General features: G+C 38.1%; 2 protein-coding genes across 3 annotated transcripts in view; one reads left to right on the forward strand and one right to left on the reverse strand.

The window, feature by feature from the left end:
- Positions 1-5,401, reverse strand: part of pax3a (paired box 3a) — a 29,242-nt gene extending 23,841 nt beyond the window's left edge. Inside the window, exons 1-5 of one of the 2 annotated variants that reach the window (XM_058066749.2) lie at positions 5,341-5,401; positions 5,078-5,183; positions 4,577-4,812; positions 4,333-4,462; positions 4,103-4,246 (exon numbers count right to left, since the gene is read on the reverse strand). In XM_058066749.2, coding sequence (XP_057922732.1) covers positions 4,103-4,246; positions 4,333-4,462; positions 4,577-4,812; positions 5,078-5,162 — 595 coding nt within the window. In that variant the 5' untranslated portion in view covers positions 5,163-5,183; positions 5,341-5,401. Of the gene's footprint in view, positions 1-4,102; positions 4,247-4,332; positions 4,463-4,576; positions 4,813-5,077 lie in introns of both variants that reach the window. The other variant, XM_058066748.2, reaches the window with a different exon arrangement.
- Positions 5,402-16,174: 10,773 nt separating this feature from the next.
- LOC131126138 (RING finger protein 228-like) lies at positions 16,175-16,923 on the forward strand. The gene has a single exon (XM_058068358.2). It carries the CDS (start codon positions 16,283-16,285, stop codon positions 16,829-16,831), a length of 549 nt encoding a protein of 182 aa, XP_057924341.2. The 5' UTR covers positions 16,175-16,282; the 3' UTR covers positions 16,832-16,923.
- The last annotated feature ends 7,496 nt before the right edge of the window (positions 16,924-24,419 follow it).

Below are 24,419 nucleotides of genomic sequence, written 5' to 3' on the forward strand. Positions count from 1 at the left end.
TAATGAAGCATAGAGTCTGCATTCAGTTGCAGATCAGCCTTGGAGTGGATTTGCTTTCGGGTTTCTTTTTTGGGGGGCGCGGACTGAAGAGAGTCCTGAGAATCATTCCAATGAAAGTGTTAAGTGTGTTTATATAGGAGAAGAGGGACAGTGGGGATGGGGATGGGGGGGGGTCCATCATTCATTCTGAACATGTACAGTGCAAAAGTCTGAGACTGTCATTCCACCTGTTGCTTTATGCATGTATGACGACTCCTTATACTGCACCGTTTACACAATTACACCCCAAATCATTCCAAAATATTAATATAAAAAAATGCTTTATTTGTTGAAAGGGTATATTTTAGCTGCAAATGATGACATACATGACATATTTTCCAAGACCAAAATGTAAAAATGTACTGCCTATAAATGAGCATTATTAAGTTATATTGATTTAATTCAGTGCTTCATATGTAATTAAGATTGTTATTGTGCTTTATTTGAATGTACATAATTTAAACATGTAATTCTTAAGAGTCTGATTTGATTCACTAATAATATCACATGCAATTTGTTTGCTCAGTGTTATTGAGTAGTTGTGGCGTATCTGATGAGTGTTCTGATCCCAGGGGTCTTAAATATAATATTATATAGTTACAACTACAGTTATAGTTGCAACTCACGATTATTTTAAAAATTGATTAATCGGTCGATTATTTTTGGGGGGATTAATCAATGAATTTATTTAATATTTTTTACATATAAGAGAGCAAATAAAGTGCACAAACACCAGGTTGCTGCTTGAATATTCTATTCAAATAATGTTAAATAATAAAGTTTATCAAGTAGCTTCGGTAAAACAAAAATACAATTATCACCCTTTTCTTAGTCGAGTCACGCGAAGCTTGTTGTTTCAGTTAATGGGCCACAGACGAGCCAAATTACGATGAAGCAAACACCTCAAGTTAGTGGTTGGGTCCGTAAAGTATCAGAAAAAGTCAATCCTGATGTGTGTGAATGTCTCGTTTTGGATAAAACACAAAGAAAATAGTTCTACTTTCATGGATGACTAAGGAAATGTAAAAAATATGAATATATGAGAGGCTGAAATCAAAGTATATTTACATATTTAAATAAAAAAATTATCGATTAATTACCAAAATAGCTGGCACTTAATTGGGTGATTAACCATTGATTAATCGATTAATTATTGCAGCTCTAAACAAATGACTGCATCTCTTCAAAATAAATGAAATGTAGCCCTATAATTAATGCCATAACGTTGACTGTCATTTTTAAAAAGGCCAGCTAGTGGTGGCCCAAGACTTTTGCACACGATTTTGAATTTGTCTTGTTATTTCCCACCAACGTACTTGGATATTATAAGCCCTATAAACACAGCGAGTGAGGCCCACATATAAATTTCATTCCATTATCCTTGCCCTGAGAGGAAAAATGGAACTGTAGCCGTGTAGCAGACATTCCAGAGGCCACATTGAGGCCTATACTGTCTCGCTAAACATCCCATATTAAAAGACATTCACTGTGGAAACGCCATCACCCAATAACAAACACATAGAAATCCTGTTGGAGGCCTGGGTTGACAGTGTATGAGAGAAAAGTTTGTGTTTATATTCTCTTCTGAGAGTAAATGTTCAGATTGGATTATCATTCCGGCTAGTGCAATTTACACAAACAAAGTCCGGCTCGGTTCCTTTTAGCGACAAAAAGCGGTTCAATCTTTCATGTTTTGTCAGTGCCTGATTCCTCCCGGCCCTCGGGGCTGCTGGCCTGCACCATTGAGGCAGGGAGAATGGCAGCAGATTGTTGGAATGCGCCTCAATGAGAGCAATTATTACATGTTGACTGCGTTCACCATGGCACGGTAGGAAAAAAAAAGGGCAAAAAAAGAAATGGACCCTCATTGAACAGGGCACGGCAGGATTCCCTTAGAAAAAGAAAAGTTATCCCTTTGACTGTTTGCATTTCTGAGCTTTTCTGTTTCACTCCCGGCTCACCCCCGCTGCCATAAATGGATATTTGCAAGAGTGGCCTTTCATGGCCTGCTTCAATTGGTTCAATGAGGCTAAAATGCAAACAGCAATAAACAGCAGTGAGGATGCTATCACTTAATTAATACACAATCTTGCAACAAGTGGCTCAAACAATTCAATCGCATCTTTAAATTCCGCACCCTGGCATCCAAAACTAGAAAACAACATCCATGCTCTCCTCAGCCGCTTGCGTATGACATGCAGACCCCAGAGCAAAACTGGACCGGCACTTTTAGATGCATGTCCCGAACCTTTTCGCCGTTCTTTTCCCAGACAAATAAATCTAAATGAGTCAGCTTTGATGTGAGCACTTAAGGCAAGGCAACAATGGTGCTGCAGGAGAAAGGGGCAGAGAGCAACAGGCCTCTCTGCACCACAACAATGGCCTCTGCAAACACCTACTTAATCAATATTTGGCCAGAAGACACTCTCCCCAAACTCCCCTCCTCCTTCTCCCCCCCCCCACCTTTTCACATTCTAATGAGAAGCCATAAAAGGGAAAAACAACAACTACTTCCACAAAGACACACAAGAAAGATATACTGCTGTTCTGTATATGAATAGGAGGCAAGCATGCAGGCTGTTTGTATAGGATGTCATCTATTTGATGGAAATACTTCATATCGGGAGTTCATCATCACAGGTGTAAAAACAGACTTTTTTTTTACATATTAGGATATAGTGACTCCATACTTTTGTACGATTTTTGACATTTGAGGTTTTATACTTTTATTACTGAATTTGGGACATACCTCAGATGAACAATACATGACATATTACACTATCTTGATACTTATTTGTCAGGAATATTAACTTTATATATTTATTATTAGATTTATATATTTTATTTATATAGGATGTACCTTCCAATATGTATTTATGTATTTATTTACCAAGCCCAATATTGATTTTTTTATTCTAATTGAAACTATTTTATCTTGCATCCTTTCATTTTTAAAATGGAAAAAATGTAAACAATACAACCTGGTGAACAATACATGACATATTACACCATCTTGATACTTATTTGTCAGGAATATTAACTTTATATATTTATTATAACATTATATATTTTATTTATATCGGATGTAAATTTCAATATGTATTTATGTATTTATTTACAATCATAATACCCTGTATCTTGTCCACCAAGCTCAATATTGTTTTGAAAGTTTTTGTAACTATTTTATCTTGCATCCTTTCATTTTCAAAATGGAAAAAAAATTAAACAATATAACCTGGTGAACAATAAATTACATATTGCACCAAGTTATGAGCAAATATTTTTGTTTTTGGTAGTCCCATTAAAAAAAAGTCCTCTTAACAACATTTTACGACAGCGGCAAGTGTTTGATCATATATATTTATAGTGCTTATTTGCAATTTGTAAGCTTATTTCTGAAGGAGGAGGTGATAGGAAGTGCCTGCAGATAGTGCGTAAAAGAAGGTGCCTGAGGCGGGAAGGAAAAAGGAGGAGGAGGAGGAGGAGGGCGGCGGACTCCTTGTGGGAGATGAAAGTGAAGAAGAAGAAAAGGTTGGGATTTTTAATCTAGTGTGGAAAAGCGTGACAAAGCGCCAAATGCGCTATTTGAGTGCTGTCTTTTAGTTACATTTCTGGGTGGAAACGCAAAAAAAAAAAAAAAAGTTGTGGTTCAATCTGTGCGTAAATGTGCGCGATTCCACATCGAACACTGGGGAGTTTGTCATCAATCATTAAATACACACGCCAGCTCCTTTTGCGTGGGGAAAAACACTCCAACAAGTCTTAAATCAACAGGTGCCAAGTGGCTCCATGCACTGTACGCATGACACAAATGTCACTTTTTGGAGGGAGGGGAGGTTGAAAACTGAATAATTCATTGCTGCCTTTATAGAAAGACATTATGTACAAGCTTTTGGGTGAGTTTTTTTTATTATTGAGGGTTTATACAGACCTCAGAATTCGGACCACTGACCATTCTCAAATGGTGATTTAATATGTCCGATATAACTGTGCGTTTTTGTTCAAATCATCAAAACACATTTGAAACCAAATTGAATATGTAATAAAATTAGAATAAACTCACATCTGTCTCCCAGGATACCATCGATGCTGTGTTTTGTCCTGGGTTCGTTTTCCTCCATCTCCCTCTTCACCACGTCGTCCCCATCCTCATCATCGTCACCCACGCCGCCGAATTTGGACCTCATGATGCGACTGATGGCGCTCACTTTATTCATAAGGTACAAAAAATGGATTTCAAAGGAAGTGGTGCATTTTATTCTTAAAATATGTATATGTGGATTTTTTTTTTACCTGAAGGAACACTATTTCTATCACAGATGCCATCTTTTAGTAATTTATCCCTAATTTCCCAGCTGAACATCCCTGGGTTCTCCCTCTTGTACTCTTCAATCTTCTTGTCCACCTCTGGAGTTGCACTTTGCTTTAAAACAAGAAAATAATAAAAACATCATTTATAATAGTAATAATAATAACATTTCAGTTTTATTTTAATGCGTAATAATAATGACATTTAACTCAAGTTTTTCTTATTTACCTTTGGTTTGCTGCCTCCGATGGCTCCGGGCCGTATGGAGCCAGTCTCCTGGTACCGGCACAAGATTTTGGATACGCAGCCGTGAGAGACCCTCAGCTGGCGGGATATGACACAAGGCCGGACCCCGTGGTGGGCCATCTCTACGATTTTATGGCGGATGTGGTTGGGCAGAGGCCGGCCGTTGATGAAGACACCACCGAGCTGGTTAACGCGACCTTGACCCAAAGGGGTGGACACTGGACGGGGGAGGCGAGGCGACAAATATGGTTCAAAAAAGAATAAATACAATGCATAATATTAACACATAGTTTATGCGTTCATATTGAGTAAAAAGTAATTTTTCATAAATAAAAGAGCAATAAAATAAATAAATAAAATAAATAAATTAAAACAAATTTCTAAAGCAGGAAATAATTTTTAAACATTTTTTAAAGTGTCAATTTCATTTTAATAATTATTAACACAATTATAAAAATAAACGTGTCGTTAAAGTGGACCTACCCTCCAGAGAGTAGCCTCCCCTCGGGTAGTTCTGGTGCGGACTGGGTCTCATCATCCTCGTTAAACCTCCTGCCAGTGCTGTCATGCCTCCTGACCGTCTGTCAGGCTAAATTAAAAAAGAAAAAGTTCGTCCCAAAGTGCTTCTTCTTCTCCTTGTTAATCCTTCAAAAGTATTTGAAAAACACGCCACTTATGCGCAACAGGTTTCTCACACCAATGCGAGCCAAGGATAATAATAATAATAATAATAATAATAATAATACCCTTCAAAGTTCAGTCCGGTTCCGGTGGAGTTTGGGTCAAAGTGCAGCTCTCTACCCGTCCTGTGAGGATTGGGAGGATGTTTTGGGAGGATGGGGGATAGTCAAACATTTTTATCTGTGGTGGCTGTCCCCCCTCTGACTCGCTGCTGCGGCTCCCTGATTGGCGCAATGCTGCGGACGTCCACGGGCTGGAGGAGCTTTCTGATTGGACACACACACTCACACACACACACACACACACACACACTTCCTCTGGAGGGTGGCTCGACCTCATGAGGGTCGTCTGGTTGCGGTGTCACAAGCTTCATGCTGCTTGTACGTAACTACACACATATACACACAAAGACAAGGTAATTACGACATTTTACCTGATCGTTGTCTTGAAGGCACACGACAGAGTGCATATTGTCTTTAAACAGATGAGAGGTGTAAACTTCATTTCCTTGAGGGTGGGGGAGAAGGGGAGGGGGGCATAAAATCAAAACTGGACCGTTTATTTAGCAAAATATCCAAACGTTCAATAGATGACTTATTTAAAGGTTGACAATAATCATTTTTCAAATAACATACATACCTATTTGTTGTTGTCTTGCTGTATTGCAAATTACTGCAAAGTTATCAATATTTAAGTCATTCAAATTTGCGTATTGAGTTATTTTATTATTATTTTTTTACATATTAGTAAATGACAACTTTGTATTAAAAAAATACATTTATCCTCCGCATCCGGTTATTCAAGTATATTCATGTACATTACATTTATTCTCAATGCTTTATCTGTACATCTTGTTACATTTAGGACAATTGTAAATCCTTAAAATGTGTTTACAAATATACAGATTTGATATTAATCTCACATGGGGAAACAACTTCAAATAAATTACACTGCATTATATGAATGAATGTTGATTGTGCTGTCAAATTAACGCTTTTTTTCCCCGAGTTTGGACTGGTCGTTGCTGCTGTTATTATTATTCATGAAATTAAATAAATGACATATTGTCATCATATTGTGTGTGTGTTTTTTTAATTTGTGGATTATGATAAATGGAGCTGATAAATGAAAATGCATTTGGTGCGATTAATGTCGTAATTTTGCCTGCAATATACGTTATAAAAAAACATCATTTCATAACACCCCGGATGTGTTGTCGTGGGTTTTTTTTCCAGGTTGCGTGGGTTGGGTTTGAGCTGTAAAGTGTTGCGGGCTTGCACGTCACTACCAGGGCAGTAAACACCTTGCAAAGTGGTGCCATGTTTTTCACATTAAAAAGGAAATCGGGTGCACATACAGCGAATGCACTAAAATGTGATATATATATATGTGTGTGTGTGTGTGTGTGTGTGTATGTGTGTGTTTTACTACACAACACCCCTTTCAAAGTAAAAAAAAAAAACCTCCTTTAAAATAGTAGCAGCAACAATGGAGGGGGGGGGGCACGTGGTGCACCGACACACGGCAGTGTAACACATCCGTGCAAATGCTCGATTATGGACACATAGAAGCACATGAGGGATCATTTGACTTTGCTGAAGCCTTGTCAAGTTGTGATAATTATCATAATTAGGCGTGTTTAACAGACCGATGCATTTTTTTTTTTGGGACCCCTTTTTCTCCCCCAGGAATAAGACAATTCTGCAGAGTAGCCTGCATCTCCATGCAAGAGAAGACTGGTCATGACCTCCACAGCACAAACCAATGCATTGTTATATATAGATATCAAATCATTTTAAAAAGCCAAACACAAAAAAACATCATAAAACAAGCATTTTTCAGTCTCACACTGCATGAAATAGTTGCCTTATGTTTCTTTATGCAGACAAAAGAGTAAAAGGACAGAGAACATGTGGAAACATTATATGTCCATAAAAGTCATAGTAAAGTTTGACTATCATGAAAAGGACATTGGATCCAGCGTGTCAAATCAATTAGCAGGGCAAGCTGAGTCAGAAATGTACTGTGGCGGCGGACAAAATGCATTAAAAATCAAGTACAAAATGTCCCTGAAAAGACACAGTGTGTTGCCTTTACTGAACAACAAGAAGAAGCAATTGGGGCCTTTCAGTGGCGACTTTACAATTAGTCATTTGCTGTCCCTCAAAGACAAAGTTAGTTCATGTGTGGATTTTGGCATGTAGCGTGATAAGCAGAATGCCTACTTCAAAGGCTGGAATAAATCCTGCTTTTATTCAACCAGTCGGCATGCTTAAATTTAGATGAGTGCTGTGGTTGTGTGGAAAGCAGGGGTGTCCAAACCTTTTCCACCGAGGGCCACATACTGAAAAATGAAAGGAGGCAAGGACCATTTTGATGTTTTGAAAATTTCCTCAGAAGTTATTTCAAGAAAAAGCTGCATTTCAGCTTTGGGATGTAGGTGAAAAGGTGGTGTCTTTGGAACCCTTAGATGCATAAGTGGGTCAAAAATGACCCGGTCGGGTTGTTTTCTTGAAATATCTTCGTAATGAAGTCATTTCATATTCCTGATATTCCTCAAAAATATCTTTTTGATATCATGCCATTCACATTTTTAACTTACCTTTGATACATTTTAAGAATTTTTTGTTTTAGTCTTACTACCCCAACCTTCCATAAGTGGGTCAAAAATGACCCGGTCAGGTTGTTTTCTTGAAATATCTTCGTAATGAACCTTTTTATCATTTCATATTCCAGGTATTCCTCAAAAACATCTTTTTGATATCATGCCATTCACATTTTTTAACTTACCTTTTATACATTTTAAGAAATTTTTGTTTTACTCTTACTACCCCAACCTTCCATAAGTGGGTCAAAAATGACCCGGGCGGGTTGTTTTCTTGAAATATCTTCTGAATGAAATTTTTTTATAATTTAATATTCCAGGTATTCCTCAAAAAACATGTTTTTGATATCATGCCATTCACATTTTTAACTTACCTTTTATATATTTTAAGAATTTTTTGTTTTTGTGTTACTACCCCAACCTTCCATAAGTGGGTCAAAAATGACCCGGTCAGGTTGTTTTCTTGAAATATCTTCTGAATGAATTTTTTTTATAATTTCATATTCCAGGTATTCCTCAAAAACATCTTTTTGATATCATACCATTCACATTTTTAACTTACCTTTTATACATTTTAAGACATTTTTGTTTTAGTCTTACTACCCCAACCTTCCATAAGTGGGTCAAAAATGACCCGGTCAGGTTGTTTTCTTCAATCTGGATGGCTGTATCTTTCAGCACAAGATGTGAGCTCCAGTAAACAAGCATCTTGTTGAGTCTTTGTAGCGAAATGGAGAGCTAGGTAGCCACTCTTCCGTCTGTAAATGACGCTGAGATGAGCAGTTAGCGATGCATCCTGTTAGTCTGCAAGATAAAAACAGTTTTTCATGTTAGCTGCTACAATAATATTATCACTGTAGCTTGGTTAATATACAAGTCAGTCATGTAAATGGAACACTGTTGGCCTTTATGTGAGGGCTTTAGTGTTAAAATATGTATTTCCAATGTCGGTTGCTAGCTAGCTTATATTAACTTGTTTTCTCATGCTAGTGTGAATGGTTGTTTGTCTATATGTGCCCTGCGATTGGCTGGCCACCAGTCCGGTGGGTACCCTGCAGCTGGGATAGGCTCCAGCATACCCTCCACAAAGTGGCATAGAAAATAAAGGAATGAAAAAAAATTAGAACTTTTTCCACAACCCCCAAATTATCTAATTCGTTGTTGTTTGTTTGTCATAATATTTTTTCTTTAATACTTCAACTTTATGCTAGTAAAATTAAAAAATGTCCTCCTAATATTACGATACTATTCACATAAATTAATTTTTTTTCTCATTAAATTACTACTTTTAATTGGCCACTCCAAATTGTCCATAGGTATGAATGTGAGTGTGAATGGTTGTTTGTCTATATGTGCCCTGTGATTGGCTGGCCACCAGCCCAGGGTGTACCCCGCCTCTCGCCCCAAGACAGCTGGGATAGGCTCCAGCACCCCTCGCGACTGAGGATAAGAGGTAGAAAATGAATTAATGAATAAATTACCACTTTTTCACTTAATATTTTGACTTTTTTTGTTGTTACTGCAAACTTTTGCACTTTTGCTGTTGTTTTTCCTTGTTAAATGATAGCTTTAGAATATGCCACAGGCCAAACACTTTGGACACGCCTTCTGTAGCCAACACATCATCAGTCATGCACAACGGTATTCCATGTTTTTGCTTGAATGCTAATGGCATTCATCATAGGAAATGTCCCAGTACAGTCTAAAAGCCAAGTACTTCTGAAATATTGCACTCTTTCTGCAAGAAGATCAAGGCAATTTTATCATGTCATGACTTTGTCAGAAGATCACGACACACACTTAACGTCCAATCAGAGCAGGCCTATCTGCACGGTATGCGGGGATTGGTATCAAATGACGTGATGTATAGATAAGGTTGCGAGAAGAAAGGAGTGGCAAGTTTAGCACTCATCACTATCATTGAAAGCACTGTAAAAACAAGTATTTTGTACATCACGTGAGAAGAAGGGAGTGATGCCTTCACGCATCAGTTGATGTAATTCTGTGTCAGCGTGTGCCACACATACATTCACTACAACGTCCTGCTTCAAATAAATGCCGGATGAACTGTTCCAGTTGTGATGTGCCAATTTAGCGGGATTGCAGTGTCAAAAAGATTATGGGTCAGGGGTGTCCTAACTTTTTCCACCAAGTACTACATGATGAAAAGTGAAAGGATGCAAGGGCCACTTTGATGTTGTACAACAACACAAGTCGTATGTATTTCAATAAAAGAAAATGCATGTCATCTTTGTGATATAGGTCAAAAAGACTCTAGTCTTTTTTTCAACATATATTTTTTACATTTTTCAAATATTTCAATTTTCTTCTAAAATAATTTTCATAAACTTTCTTTTTGTAAAATTTAGATTTTATTCCTATATAATATTGGCTTTATTTCCATAATATTAGAAGAGGCGCGCCGTGGGTGGAATAAATTATAACAGACAGTTTTGGCAGAAAGCACAAATCAAAGGAAATACAGCTGGAATAGGTGCCGATTCGGGAATAAGTTTTCTGTGCGGGTTATTGTGTGCAGCTGCTCTATAGGAGACCACAAAAATGAGCATAATAGGTCCCCTTTAATATTACAACTTATTCTACTAAAATTGTTTTTTTTTATTTTTACATACTACATATAAACTACATATAACCCCCCCCCCTCATTTTCATTGCATTACAACTTCTTTCTCTTTGTATTTTGTAAATTGACCGCTGCTTTTTCCACTTTTGCTGCAGTTTTTTTTCTTAAATTATATGTTTAATAATATTATATTATAATTTATACGTGCTGCGGGTCAATAAAAAAAACAGCTGCCAGCAACAAAAATGATCCTGGGCCACACTACTGTTTTCACTTTTTTTCACTTTTGCTGGAGTTTTTTTTAATTCTTAAATTATATTTTTAATTACATTATATTATAATTTATACGTGCTGCGGGCCAATAAAAAAAAAACAGCTGCCAGCAACAAAAATGACCCTGGGCCACACTACTTTTTCACTTTTTTCCACTTTTGCTGCATTTTTTTTTCTTAAATTATATTTTTAATTATATTATATTATATTATAATTTATATGTGCTGTGGGCCAATAAAAAAAAAACAGCTGCCAGCAACAAAAATGACCCTGGGCCACACTACTTTTTCACTTTTTTCCACTTTTGCTGCATTTTTTTTTCTTAAATTATATTTTTAATTATATTATATTATATTATAATTTATATGTGCTGTGGGCCAATAAAAAAAAAACAGCTGCCAGCAACAAAAATGACCCTGGGCCACACTTTGGACACCCCTGTTAATATTTGTATATTTATAAAATACCTCCCCCAATTAGTTCTTACTATCTTCTACACTGTGAATGTATCTATTATAATAGTTATTTTGACCTCTTCTTGGAGGTAAACATTGTTGTTAAGAGGATGGCGATTAGAAAAGAGGAGGAAATACACTCTTGATTAGCGGCCTTGGGATGTTATTGTTACGAGGGGCCTCCGAAAAGAGGGCCTGTTTTTTTCCTGATGCGTTTGATGTGATCAAATACATGTGACCCACAACACTTGAGGGGGAGCTCAAACCGAGCTGTGTTTATCATCACAAAGGAGCCATGAGGTGAAGCCAGGTGAGCCGGCCGAGAGAAAGAAGAAGAAGTGCAGCGTTTGTTAACAAAACAGCCTGTGGCCATGCAAGGGAACGCTTAAGACTTCAACAAATGACGACTCAAAACACTTGAGCTGATTTAGTTTACGGTCTCATGATGAACATGCGCTGCTTGATTGTTATCTACCTTTACTTCAGGTGAGATGCTTCCTACAGAGCATGCTGTGTGTGTGTGTGAGACACCCACACCTTACATTGTATTTCCTGCTTCCCCACAGGCACTCCTAGCATGGCACCCTCATATATGGTGGAGATGGAATCTTTGCAGTATGTAGGATTGTATACTTTTAATTCCATGTATGTATTGTATGTAGAGCCAAATCACAACAATGTCATCACTTTAAACACGAATGTCACACTGATAAATGAACTAACTGATGGCGACGGAGGCAACGAAGGGCTCCCTCTGGGGAAGAAACCTTGAACAGAACCCAGTCTCTGTGGGGCGGCTGTCTGTCTCGACTTGGGTTAAAGGGGATGCTCATTTTTCGGCCCTTTGTATTGAGTTGTGGACTCCTATAGAGCAGCTACACACAATAACCAGCTTTCTAGATCTTCCAGAATCTGCACCTATTCCAGCTGGATTTCTTGCTTTTTTCAGAAAAAGGGTCGCTTTTAATTTATTCCACCGACACGCCCACTCCGCTGTGGTTGGCCACACTCCCAAGTGCTTCGGAGGACTTCCGGTGTTGCTGCCAAACCCAACATAATAGAAACGTTATGAGTTTTGAGTTGACTTTTAAACAGAAAGATGGTGTTTGTCCCCCTGGATTGTTTCATAACAGAGGAGCCTCAGAACTAAAGGCTCTATCCGCCATTTTATCCCTTCACCTTCTATGCCGCTGATCCTTACCTGCCATTCTACTTCTCAGAGTGGCAAGTGAGTGTAAATTCTGGGAGCGCAGGGTTCTACAAAAAAATGCTGTCCTGATTGAAGATGACACCAGGGTTTCTGACTGTACCGTGGGGGCGCTGAAGTGCTACGATTCCAGTCTTATCTGAGTTTAATAGTCCTTAATGTTTTCAAGACATGCTGGAATTTGGACAGCTGATTAGTTTCAGTTTTAGTTAGGTTTCATTGATAAGTAGAGTAGATAATGTGTGTCATCTGCATAGCAGTGGAAGTTAATGGAGTATTTCCTAATGACATTGCCTAAGGGGAACATATAAAGGTCAAAGAATACAGGTCCTAGCACGAAACCCTGTGGGATGCCCAACCTTCACGTGTTTGTATTCTTTATTATTAATGGATACAAACTGCCGGGGACCAGACAAATTCAACCGAAACCATGTTAATGCAGTTCCTTTAATGCCAAGGGCGTGTTCTAATCTCTGTGTTATGATTTGGTAATCAATTGTGTCAAATGCTGCTTTAAGGTCTAATTAAACTAATACTCAAATGAGGTCTTTGTCTGAGGCGGCCCTTTGTAATTTTTATGAGCGCTGTTTCTGTACCGTGGTGAATTCTAAATCCTGACTCTAAGACCTCAAGTAGATGATTGTTTTGAAGGAAATGGTTTAACTGTTTAATAGACAAAAATGAAGAGTTGGGTATTGGTCTGTGGCTAAGACATGTGACTCAAGGTTTTTAAGGTTCAAGGATTTTAAAGAAGCGTTTTTTTATTACAGACATTTTGAATGACTGTGTCACTTGCGACGTATTGATTATCTTGACAAGAGCTGTGTTAACTAGTGGAGTAAGTCAGTATAGGATGGAATTTAACCCAGAATTTGAGGAGTTTGAGGAGGAAATTGTTTATGACCCCTCTCAGAAGAGGGGCAACACGGTGGACGAGTGGTTAGCACGTTGGCTACAGTCGAATCCCCGGAGTAGAATTTGCATTTTCTCCCCATGCGAATGTGGGTACTCCCACATTCCATAAACATTCCAAAAACATGCTAGGTTAATTGGCGACTCCAAATTGTCCATAGGTATGAATGTGAGTGTGAATGGTTGATTGTCTATATGTGCCCTGTGATTGGCTGGCAAACAGTTCTCCACCTCTTCCTTCAAGTAAGCTGGGATAGGCTCCAGCATACCCCCGTGACCCTAATGAGGATAAGCCGGGATGGAGATCATAGATGGAGAGCTCAGAAAAGTTGATGGAGCAAACATTTTGGGGTTTTTTTGTTCATTTTTATATACTTTGAAAGTACTAAATATGAATGTAGGGTATATTTGCATTCACAATTGTATACAAAATGGCCAAAGTATTATGTCATCAATATTGCTATAGGAAATATAAAAATATTTTCATCATTAAGAATATTTTTAAATATTACTAATATTATTTTTAAAAATTATTTAACTATTAAGTTGAAAAAAATGTCCATACAGATTTATACGGCTGTACGAATGTTAACATTATCATTATCATTCAATGTTAGTCACTGCATTTTCCACACATTCTCCCTGCAAGTAAATGCATCAGCTGTTGTAATCCAGCTCCACTAAATGGCTGCATTGACAAATTGAGCCACAAGAGGGAACACTCACTAACACTAATTTACTGTCCATTAACTCTCAGTCATTTTACAACACAACACCAATTTGGTTCATTTTAAATATGCAGCAACATATGGAGCAGGCCATAGAATAAATATGAAAATCAGCAAACTACTGTTCAATTCTATGAAACAAGTGACCGCTATACTATGTATTATATTATATATATGTATGTTATATTATATAGTAACCACTTTCCCACATTTTCTGTTACAGAATAATTCCAAAATTGAATAATTCATTTTCTCCTCAAAATTGTACACACAACACCCCATGATAACAACATAATAAACGTTTTTGTGTCAACAAACTTATCATCCAACGTGACGATTGAGAGGTATTGCCAAGAGGAATGGGCGAAGCTGCCCAAAGATAGGTTCCCTCAAATTTAGCAAAGGCTGTAAATACTTATGTATATGTGATTTATTACTTAGAAAACATATATACTTTTCATGAAAAATATTTTTGTTCCATGTTATTATAGGGTATTGTGTATAGAATTATGAGGCGAAACCTCATTTATTCCATTTTGCAAAAAATTGAATAAAAAATGTGGAAAAAAGGGATATTGGATCCCAGTGAAGTGACTATAGTGAGCTTCTGTTAATAAAATGCTCACTCAATCCCAAGTTGTGCACAGTCCCTCACTATATCCCTCCATATTTTGCTTTTTAAAACAATAATAATAAATGTGGTTGACTATGGCCTATTATTAGTTTTTAAAAAATCGAAAGACAAGTTATATGTCGCATTCTGGTCACTGGGCATCAGTAAAGTAAAGTTAAGAGACATGACGGTAGACTACATTACCTTTCACACTGCATGGAGACTGCCCAATAAACCGGCAGAGCCGAGTAAACATGCCATGGCTGAGATCGAGTGCAGGAAAAAAGGTTCTCCTCTCATTCCCTGTGGAAGTGGTAAGTTTTTCGCTTTTTTCCCCCTTGTTCTTAAGTTTAGAATAGGTGAATTGGAAAGGCTAACTAGTTAGGTTGGTAGCATTCTTTGCTAGAGGTGGCTATCGCTTATGCCCCTGCAGTGATCCAAAACTGACTGGTGTTATTTCATGTCTGTATGGCTCTAATAATCTTAAAACCTGCATTCAGAAAGTGATGAACAGCCTTTCTATATGCTCTAACTCAGGGGTCTCAAACTCAATTTACTTGGGGGCCACTGGAGCTCGGGTCTGGGTGAGACTGGGCCGCATCAGGTTTTCCCCCCCAAAAAATGCATTTATTAAAAAAAAATTTTTTTTAAACTTCACTTTGGTTCCAATTTTCTACAAGAAAAGCTCTGATAAAACATTCCACTGTTCTCAAATATCTTAATTTTTATTTTTCTGCACAAAATAAGATGAAAAATAAATAAACAAATCAAGAATAAAGAAAATCAATCAATCAGTAATAAATAAATATAATAATAATAATAATAAACGGCAAATAATAAAAACTTAAGAAACCACATATAGTTGGTGGGTAGACAAATTATTTTTTTCAGATTAAAATGAACAAAGCATTATTAGAGCCCTGTAGACATGACAAAACACGACTATAGTCACATTTATACTCTTTTTATTTACAACATATTGCGCAACTGCAGGGTCTTGAGACACATGCTAACTCGCAAACTAGAGAGCTAGCGACTTAAACGGTAGCCTTCAAGTTATTTCCTTTAAACTTAAATAGCCAAAAACTTACCACTTCCACACGGATAGGGAGGATAACTATTAACAGTTATTTAACCTTTAACATGAACATTAATCAAACGTATGTAGAACAAGCGTACAGCATTTTAAACATCAACTTTAGTCCGAAACGTTGCAAAACAGAACAGGGCCCAGTGTCGCTGTCCCTCGCTGTGGTTCTGAAATCCAACACGAACACAAAGGTGGTGCTGTTATTAGCAGCTGCAGGCATTCCAATGATATTTTAATAATGGTAGCTTTACTTTGTACAGCACATGACGCCAACTTGTGACAAATTGGGGAAGACGTTTGGAAATCAATTTCCCTGCGTGCTTCATGATTAGGACGGTGCTTAGTTCTGCCGTCAGTTCCCAGTCCACGCGATGTGCCCCAGGCTGCTTCAACAAGCGAGTCATAGTCCAAACCCGGAACTCGTACTGTTTCGCGTTGCTTTAAATCTACAATGGCGCTACTAACCGGACTTCGCCCAGATCTCCAACAAAAAAAAAATACGTTTCATGAGCATTGTTAAAGATTACACAACGAGGGAACATGGCGGAAAAGGGGGAAGTGGACAGCAATGTCGCTGAGGAATATGAATGCACAATCTGCTACAACCACTTCGACGTGGAGCGACATGTTCCCAAAATGCTGTCTTGTTCCCACACCTTCTGCTTGGAGTGTCTGGAGGCTGTATACACCCGAGAGGGACGCGGCTGGAGGATCGGCTGCCCGTTATGTCGCCACCGAACGCCGGTGCCGCATCATATAGTGCAGGACCTCCCGGATAACACCGCGGCGGCTGAGAAGCTGCCACCGGGTACACAAGCGCACAGCGCGGATGAAGAAGAGCGGAGAGAACCGATCGTTCAAGAGAACCGTTGTCAGATATGCGCAAAAGTGGCATTTATAGCGGCTTGCGTGTGCACAATTGTGTCCTTCTCGGCCACGGTGGCTCTGGTACCGGTTGGCCTGTTTTTCATGCATAATGTCAAGAGCAGCAAGCCGGTGGGCGCCCTTTGCCTGGTCGGTGCAAGCGGACTGGCTCTCTTCTCCCTCATTCTCACCTGGTTGGCGTGCCTGTTAAAGCATCCGAGCTGAAACATGAACGAGCATTTTTTTCTTCCGCCTTGTTTGGATGTTATCCACATGGACTTTGTTGAAATTTTGTTTTTGTTTTTTACTACATTAATTTATGCAGCTATTTTTTAATCTTTGTTTATTCAGGATAATAAAATAAAATACATAATCTTTTTGGCCACTACAGTGTGTTGAAAATCATTAACTTACTCATGTGATTTTATGTTTAAAAAAACACACAGTTTAATTCAATATATAGGACACAAACAGACAAGAATAAAGTCGTCTTGTCTTACAAACAGTCACAATTTTTTAAGAATTAAAGTTATAAAATATTTCAAGAATTAAGCTGTAATATTATAAGGGGGAAATGCTACATGTCACAACTGCAAAGTTATTTTACAAAACTAAAGTCATAATATTAGAAGACAAATTTACAATGTTATGAGAATTAAGTGGGGTGAAAAAGTGTTCCCCCTTCCTGATTTCTGTCACATTTAAATGTTGCAGACTATCAAATAAATGTAAATATTAGTCAACAACATCACAACCAAACACCAAATACTTTTTGCGTCCTGATGTTTTTAAATGAAACTAGGCCACTCCAAAGTCTTCATTTGCTTTTTTCTTCATCCATTCAGAGGTGGACTTGCTGGTGTGTTTTGGATCATTGTCCTGCTGCAGAACCCAACTTGGTTTCAGTTTGAGGTCATAAACGGATGGCCTGACATTCTCCCTTCTTGGTAGAGACCAGAATTCATGATTCCATTTATCACAGCAAGTCTTCCAGGTCCTGAAGCAGCTAAACAGTCCCAGACCATCACACTACCACCACCATATTTTACTGTTTGTATGATGTTCTTTTTCTGCGGTTACTTTTATGCCAGATGTAATGAGAAACAACATTTCCAAAAAGTTCAACTTTTATCTTGTCAGACCACAGAGTATTTTCCTTAAGGTGTTGGGTGTCTTGAACCCAAGACTCTTGTCTTTCTTATGGTTTAGTTATGAACACTGGCCTTAACTGAGGCAAGTGAGGCCTGCAGTTCGTTGAATGTTGTTGTGGGGTCTTTTGTGACCTCTTGAATGTGTTGTCTTTGCATTCTTGGGGTAATTTTGGCTGGCCACTCCTGGTATTTTTTTCAGATTAGATAGACATGACAAAACACGACTATAGTCACATTTATACTCTTTTTATTTACAACATATTGCGCAACTGCAGGGTCTTGAGACACATGCTAACTCGCAAACTAGAGAGCTAGCGACCTAAACGGTAGCCTTCAAGTTATTTCTTTAAACTTAAATAGCCAAAAACTTACCACTTCCACACAGATAGGGAGGATAACTATTAACAGTTATTTAACCTTTAACATGAACATTAATCAAACGTAATAATTTTTTCTGGGTACATGATACCATACAGTATCCATATCAAACTTGCGCGGGCCGCACTAACATTAAACTTTCATATCAAGGCGGGGGCCTCAAACTAGTGTCCTGCGGGCCACATTTGGCCCATGGGCCGCGCATTTGAGACCCCTGATGTACAATACCACATGCATTCATGTGACAACCTGACGATGTCCACTAACTCACAAAGTCTCGGTCCACTGCTTTTCTTAACATAAAATTTGAGATCCGAAGGGGTCCTTTTTATGAAAATGGTGTGTTGGCGTCAACATTTGATGTATTGTCAACTTCCTCATTGTCCCTAAGCAGTGAGATAACTAGTGTCCAATTACACAGCAACTAAAATGCTGCCTAAAAAAATTAAAATGGAGGAAAACCATGTCAACAAACTTCCATAGGTTTAAAAAATCCCATTTTCCTGATGTCTTGGTTACGTCGACAACCACTGACAGCATGTTGACGTCAGTCAGACACTGTAAGGGGGGGTCAACATAAAGAGTTCCCGTTGTATTATTATTATTATTAAAAACCGTGTTCTAATAACAGAGAGAGCAATGTCAAATGTATTCTGATGGAAATTCCTCTATGATTTATTTGATCTGTGCTTGTGTCAAGGTGTGATTGATTCACTATTAAAATCCTTGCACCTCCACTTTTTTTTTTCTTACAACAAGAGCTATTGTGCCAATCACTGGCACCCCACGGTGGACCGGCCCAGCGGGGGGGTCAGAGCCAATGACCCTGAGGGGACATGTGCCTTCACAAGATGAGAGAAATAACTTTGGGGCAGGGGGCTAAAATAAGTAGTGTTGTAAAGTAGCGGCACAAAGGAAGTGCAGATGACCTCCCAGGGCTTTTAAATCATCTGTCAGCCTTAAGTTTGTTTTGAAAGTCATATAACCTGCAAGAATATAACAACTCCACTAACGAGCTGTTCCATGAACACATCACCTGGTTACAAGTTTTCTCAAATGATTCAATGTAAAAAAAAAATCTAGTGCGAGATCATCAGTGAACCTAAAAACTAGAAGGAAATCTCTTCATTGAGGAGGAGATTGACTTTTAATCTCTTATTTGTAGTGGGGCACGGGAGGGGGGGGGGGCACATTGATGTGATTGATGTGCTCACCAAGGATCTACCGAGGTATAGAATGGCAAATGAGCGCTTGCTCTCTGAAAGGTCTTCTCAATTGCAACCTGGGTAATTGTTTGTAATCAATACATGTTGCATAATTCCATAATATGTTTCACAATTGAGGAAAAACACTCACAATTTGACCAGACCAGTTCATACTAGACCACGGAAAAGAAAGAAAACCATAATAATTAATGGATTAATGCCATGTAGCAAGCTACATTACAACAAAAGTTGCATGACAATGCTGAGAAATGTTGTCAGCAAGTCAAATATGCAGAAAAAAATAAATGATTGTCAAGTATAACATTGGTTAATACTAACAATTCATAACAATTCCCAAAATATGAAGAAAATCTGCCCTCTAGTGGATAAAAAATCTCCTACAAAAACTAAGTAAATATTTTTGTCATTCATTCATTCATTCATTTTCTACCGCTTATCCTCACGAGGGTCGCTAGGGTGCTGGAGCCTATCCCAGCTGTCTTCGGGCGAGAGGCAGGGTACACCCTGGACTGGTGGCCAGCCAATCACAGGGCACATATAGACAAACAACCATTCACACTCACATTCATACCTATGGACAATTTGGAGTGGCCAATTAACCTAGCATGTTTTTGGAATGTGGGAGGAAACCGGAGTACCCGGCGAAAACCCACGCATGCACGGGGAAAACATGCAAACTCCACACAGAGATGGCCTAGGGGTGGAATTGAACTCGGGTCTCCTAGCTGTGAGGTCTTGTAATTTAATTAAGCCAAAAATTCTAATAAAGTAATAAGTTTATATCAATACAAAAACTAATATTTTTGTGCATTTAAGTTAAATTTCAAAAAGCAATTAAAAATAATGTTTGATCAACTTTTATCATTTTTATTATTATTATTTTATATAAATTTTTTATAATATTTTTAGCATTACACTACTGAAAATTCTGAAAGATTCTCCCACTCCATAAAAAACATTTAAAAAGTAGATGTAGTCAAATTAAAAATATACATTATATGTCATTATTACTTCTAAGGTTCATTGGTATTGATACTGTTAATATTGCACAACAAAATTAGGTACATACATTTGTCTTAAAACAGGGATATTTCTAATTTGAATGTAAAATATAAACTGCTAAAATGCTTTATGCATAAAATAAGCATTGTGGATGACATATAATAACGGTTAATGTATCATTTCATTGTTTACAGTATATACTGTATATTAAGGGTGCAAAGCGTTCGATACAGATGGTCACCTTTCGGTATGCGTGTAGTATGTATGTAACACATCTGGCAACACACTTCCGGTTGCCATCTTGGCGCGGCAGTGTGATCGTGTCATACCTCCTCCTTTGCGATAAGTACGTATCAGGGTGTACCTGCCCCTTGAAGTGCACATATTGAATACATTCATATTGATAATGCTGTACCAAATGAAGCACGAATTGTTTCATGAATTTATTTGATATGACTAACAATGACTTGATATGGATCTAGACGTCATTTTACTTGTTTAGACAGCAAACTAGTTGAGGTTTAATCAACACACCTCCGTTGGTCGCAACACAAGTAATACCCGAGTTGATTTAAGACACAATCATTACATAACAATTGGTTACACACAAATGACCAAAGATTATAACTCAATCAAAGTGTCAACTCTACATACATTATGTTGTTCATGTTCAGTTCTCACCCCTGACTGTATTTGTACTACTGTGTTATAATATGTGTCAACATTAGCATTTGAAAATAGGGGAATTTGTCCGCAAAATAAGGGAAGAAGCTCAAGAAAAAATGACCACATTTGTGTGTCCACTGCTAATGTACATTGCACTTGCAGATTGCTGTTACTCAAATCAGACTGCACTATACACTGCACAATAACAAAAAACATATATTTATACTGTAGTCTGTATATTTTGTATTTTCATTTTTTAATAGATGTGTCTGCACCTACTTTACCAAAACAAATTCCTAGTATGTGTTTGATCATACCTGGCAATAAAACCATTTCTGATTCTGATTTGTAGAGGATTTTTGTTTTAAATAAAAGATAAAATGTATGGCTACATTTTAAAATGGGACGGTACTGGAAAGGATGCCGAAATAAGGATGTTTGATGGGGAAAATGAGAGAATTGACAATATGGTGACATTTCTAAGAAATAAAAATGCATAATAATTCATAGAATTTTACGTTGAATGAAAACATCATACTGTGGGAGGTTTTTTTAAAGGGGGAAAAATGGGATTGTTAAAAATATGAGCATGTGAAACAATACATCAGTGTTTTTTTTTCTTATTAGATGACAATTCACAAAGATATCTGCTTTTGGATTAAGAGTGAGCGCAATCCAAGTAACACTGCGGGCATTTATCAGGGCTTAGTGTTGTTTTAAGAGGCGACACTGGTCTCGGGAGTTAAAATAAAATCCACCTCTTTCAGTCTCCTCAAAGGCAACCCTTCATTTGGTCATCCAGTCAGTGAGTAATACCACTTAAATGCCACCGTGACTAAAGCTGCAGAGAAAAGGAGGGGTGGCAGGCTACCACTGGGAGCCACAGGCAACACAGTGTCTGGGCCTGCCGGCTTCATTTCATAAGGGGGACCGCCGGGCTTAAAGTTAAAGATTACTTTGAAATCTGCATCCCCGGCCATCAAACTCTCCTGCTGTAGCCCACCCTCCAGCCGTCACTCCCCTCTTCCCAAAAAAAAAAGAAAAAGCTGTCGCCACAGAGCTGGGGAAGAGTTGGGAGTGGATCCTCTTTGATGACAGAGAAGGATCCTTTTGTTCCCTAATCCCCGCAAGCCTGTCCCCTCCTCCCCTTCTCTCGCCTTCTCGCTCCTTCTCGAAGTCAAGGGGCTTCATTATTACAAATTATTCCTTTACCTTTTTGCTTGTTATTTAACAAAGTTATCTCATTGCGGTTTGTCTTTCTAACAATCGGAGGGTCTAACAATAATAAAAGGATGCCTAACAAGTCACATGAACCAGGTCAAGTTGTCCGCCAAGAGGTGTTTCCTGAAGGAAGCGCCATTAGTCACTCAGGAAGAAGAGGTCACCCAGAAACAGACACCAACGCTTCCTGTCTTCCAAAGTGCGTCTTCACCTCATTATCACATTGGACACACACATTTCACAGGGGAGATGAAAGTGTTCCTCGCTTGCAGCAAACATCTGCCCTAGTCGAGATGATCTCAAAGGCATAGCCTGGAGGAGAGCAATCACTGCGCCTCCGCTCATCACGTGATCACGAGCTAATGCACGATTGTGTGCAACACGTTGGCTTTTTGAGGGAATATTCCATTGCACGCGGACATATGGCCTAATAACCTACACGAATACTCTAAGGAGCAGAGACAAGGGTTCAATGTCCAGGGTCAAATGTGAAACATGGATTACCTGGACATTTCACCTACAATCTGCCCACTGACAGATGGAGAAGAACAACTTCCTGTCTTACACACATTCATTGTCTATACAGCATCTTTTAAGAATTAAACAATACATGCACACTAACTCCCTCTAGCGTGTCAATAGGAGAATGCAACCAAAGCAGAAACACCGTTTGAATAATATACACTTGCACAGTTTAATTGACCACCAGTGCTCAGTTTAGACAGATGCCAGAGAAACATATACTGCATACTGTGTATATATTGCAGTAACTATTCACACCAGTATTCCATATGATGCTTAATGAGCTATGATGGTAATCTGAACTGAACTTTCTGTAACTGCACATCCTGCTCCATGTTTGCAGACTACTGTAGAAACTATAGATTTTTCACATCATATACATATTTTGTAAGGGTTTCTGCTACATTATTTTTAAATTCATACATGTCTGTAGAGCAGGGGTCTCAAACAAACAAACAAAAACGTATTTATTAAAAACAGAAAAATATACAAACTTTCTCAGTGCTTTGGTTCCGATTTTCTACAATAATAGCTCTGATAAAACATTCCACTGTTCTCAAATATCTTAATTTTTATTTTTCTGCACAAAACAACGACAAAAATAAATAAACAAATCAAGAATAAAGAAAATCAATCAATCAGTAATAAATAAATAAATATAATAATAATAATAAAACGGCAAATAATAAAAACTTAAGAAACCACATATAGTTGGTGGGTAGACAAATGATTTTTTTCAGATTAAAATGAACAAAGCATTATTAGAGCCCTGTAGACATGACAAAACACGACTATAGTCACATTTATACTCTTTTTATTTACAACATATTGCGCAACTGCAGGGTCTTGAGACACATGCTAACTCGCAAACTAGAGAGCTAGCGACCTAAACGGTAGCCTTCAAGTTATTTCCTTTTAACTTAAATAGCCAAAAACTTACCACTTCCACACGGATAGGGAGGATAACTATTAACAGTTATTTAACCTTTAACATGAACATTAATCAAACGTAATAATTTTTTCTGGGTACATGATACCATACAGCATCCATATCAAACTTGCGCGGGGAGCACTAACATTAAACTTTCATATCAAGGCGGGGGCCTCAAACTAGTGTCCTGCGGGCCACTTTTGGCCCGCGGGACGCGTGTTTGAGACCCCTGCTGTAGAGCATGCACAGTGTTGTCATTGTGTCGTCATGCTAGGCTAGACATTCACCGGTAGCTAACATCAGGAGCTAAACTTTGCTAAATTGCTATTATTAGCTGACAAGGCTTGCAAAGTTGAGGCAGGATCACGGTGGGTTTATGATGCAAAGTGGAAAGTTAGCATGCCACCATGGAAGACAGTACAAGACAGTACTTTTATCAGTTAGCACTTAGCATGGGCTGACCAAAGAAAAACATTGGCTTCATGTTGTTTAAAAAAACGATTACACCAAAATCAACTGCTTTTGTTTTAATTTTATACATTTCTTACTACATAATACGCGCAAAATGTGTTATTTTAGATTTTCATGTGCGAGTAAATACACTCGTGGATATCAATTTGAGCTTTTATTTCCAGTCATTTCCAGTGTTGACCGATAGTAACCCAACTGACGTCTCCCACAGCCCCAAGCACGCGCCACCGACACTCCTCCAATCA

The sequence above is a fragment of the Doryrhamphus excisus genome, linkage group LG6 (genome assembly GCF_037039965.1).
Source record: "Doryrhamphus excisus strain RoL-2023G ecotype Guam linkage group LG6, RoL_Dexc_Guam_v1.1, whole genome shotgun sequence".
NCBI lineage: Eukaryota > Metazoa > Chordata > Actinopteri > Syngnathiformes > Syngnathidae > Doryrhamphus > Doryrhamphus excisus.

Excerpts from the sequence above, each read along its gene's own strand:
- LOC131126138 (XM_058068358.2), top strand. The coding sequence starts at position 16,283 with ATGGCGGAAAAGGGGGAAGTGGACAGCAATGTCGCTGAGGAATATGAA.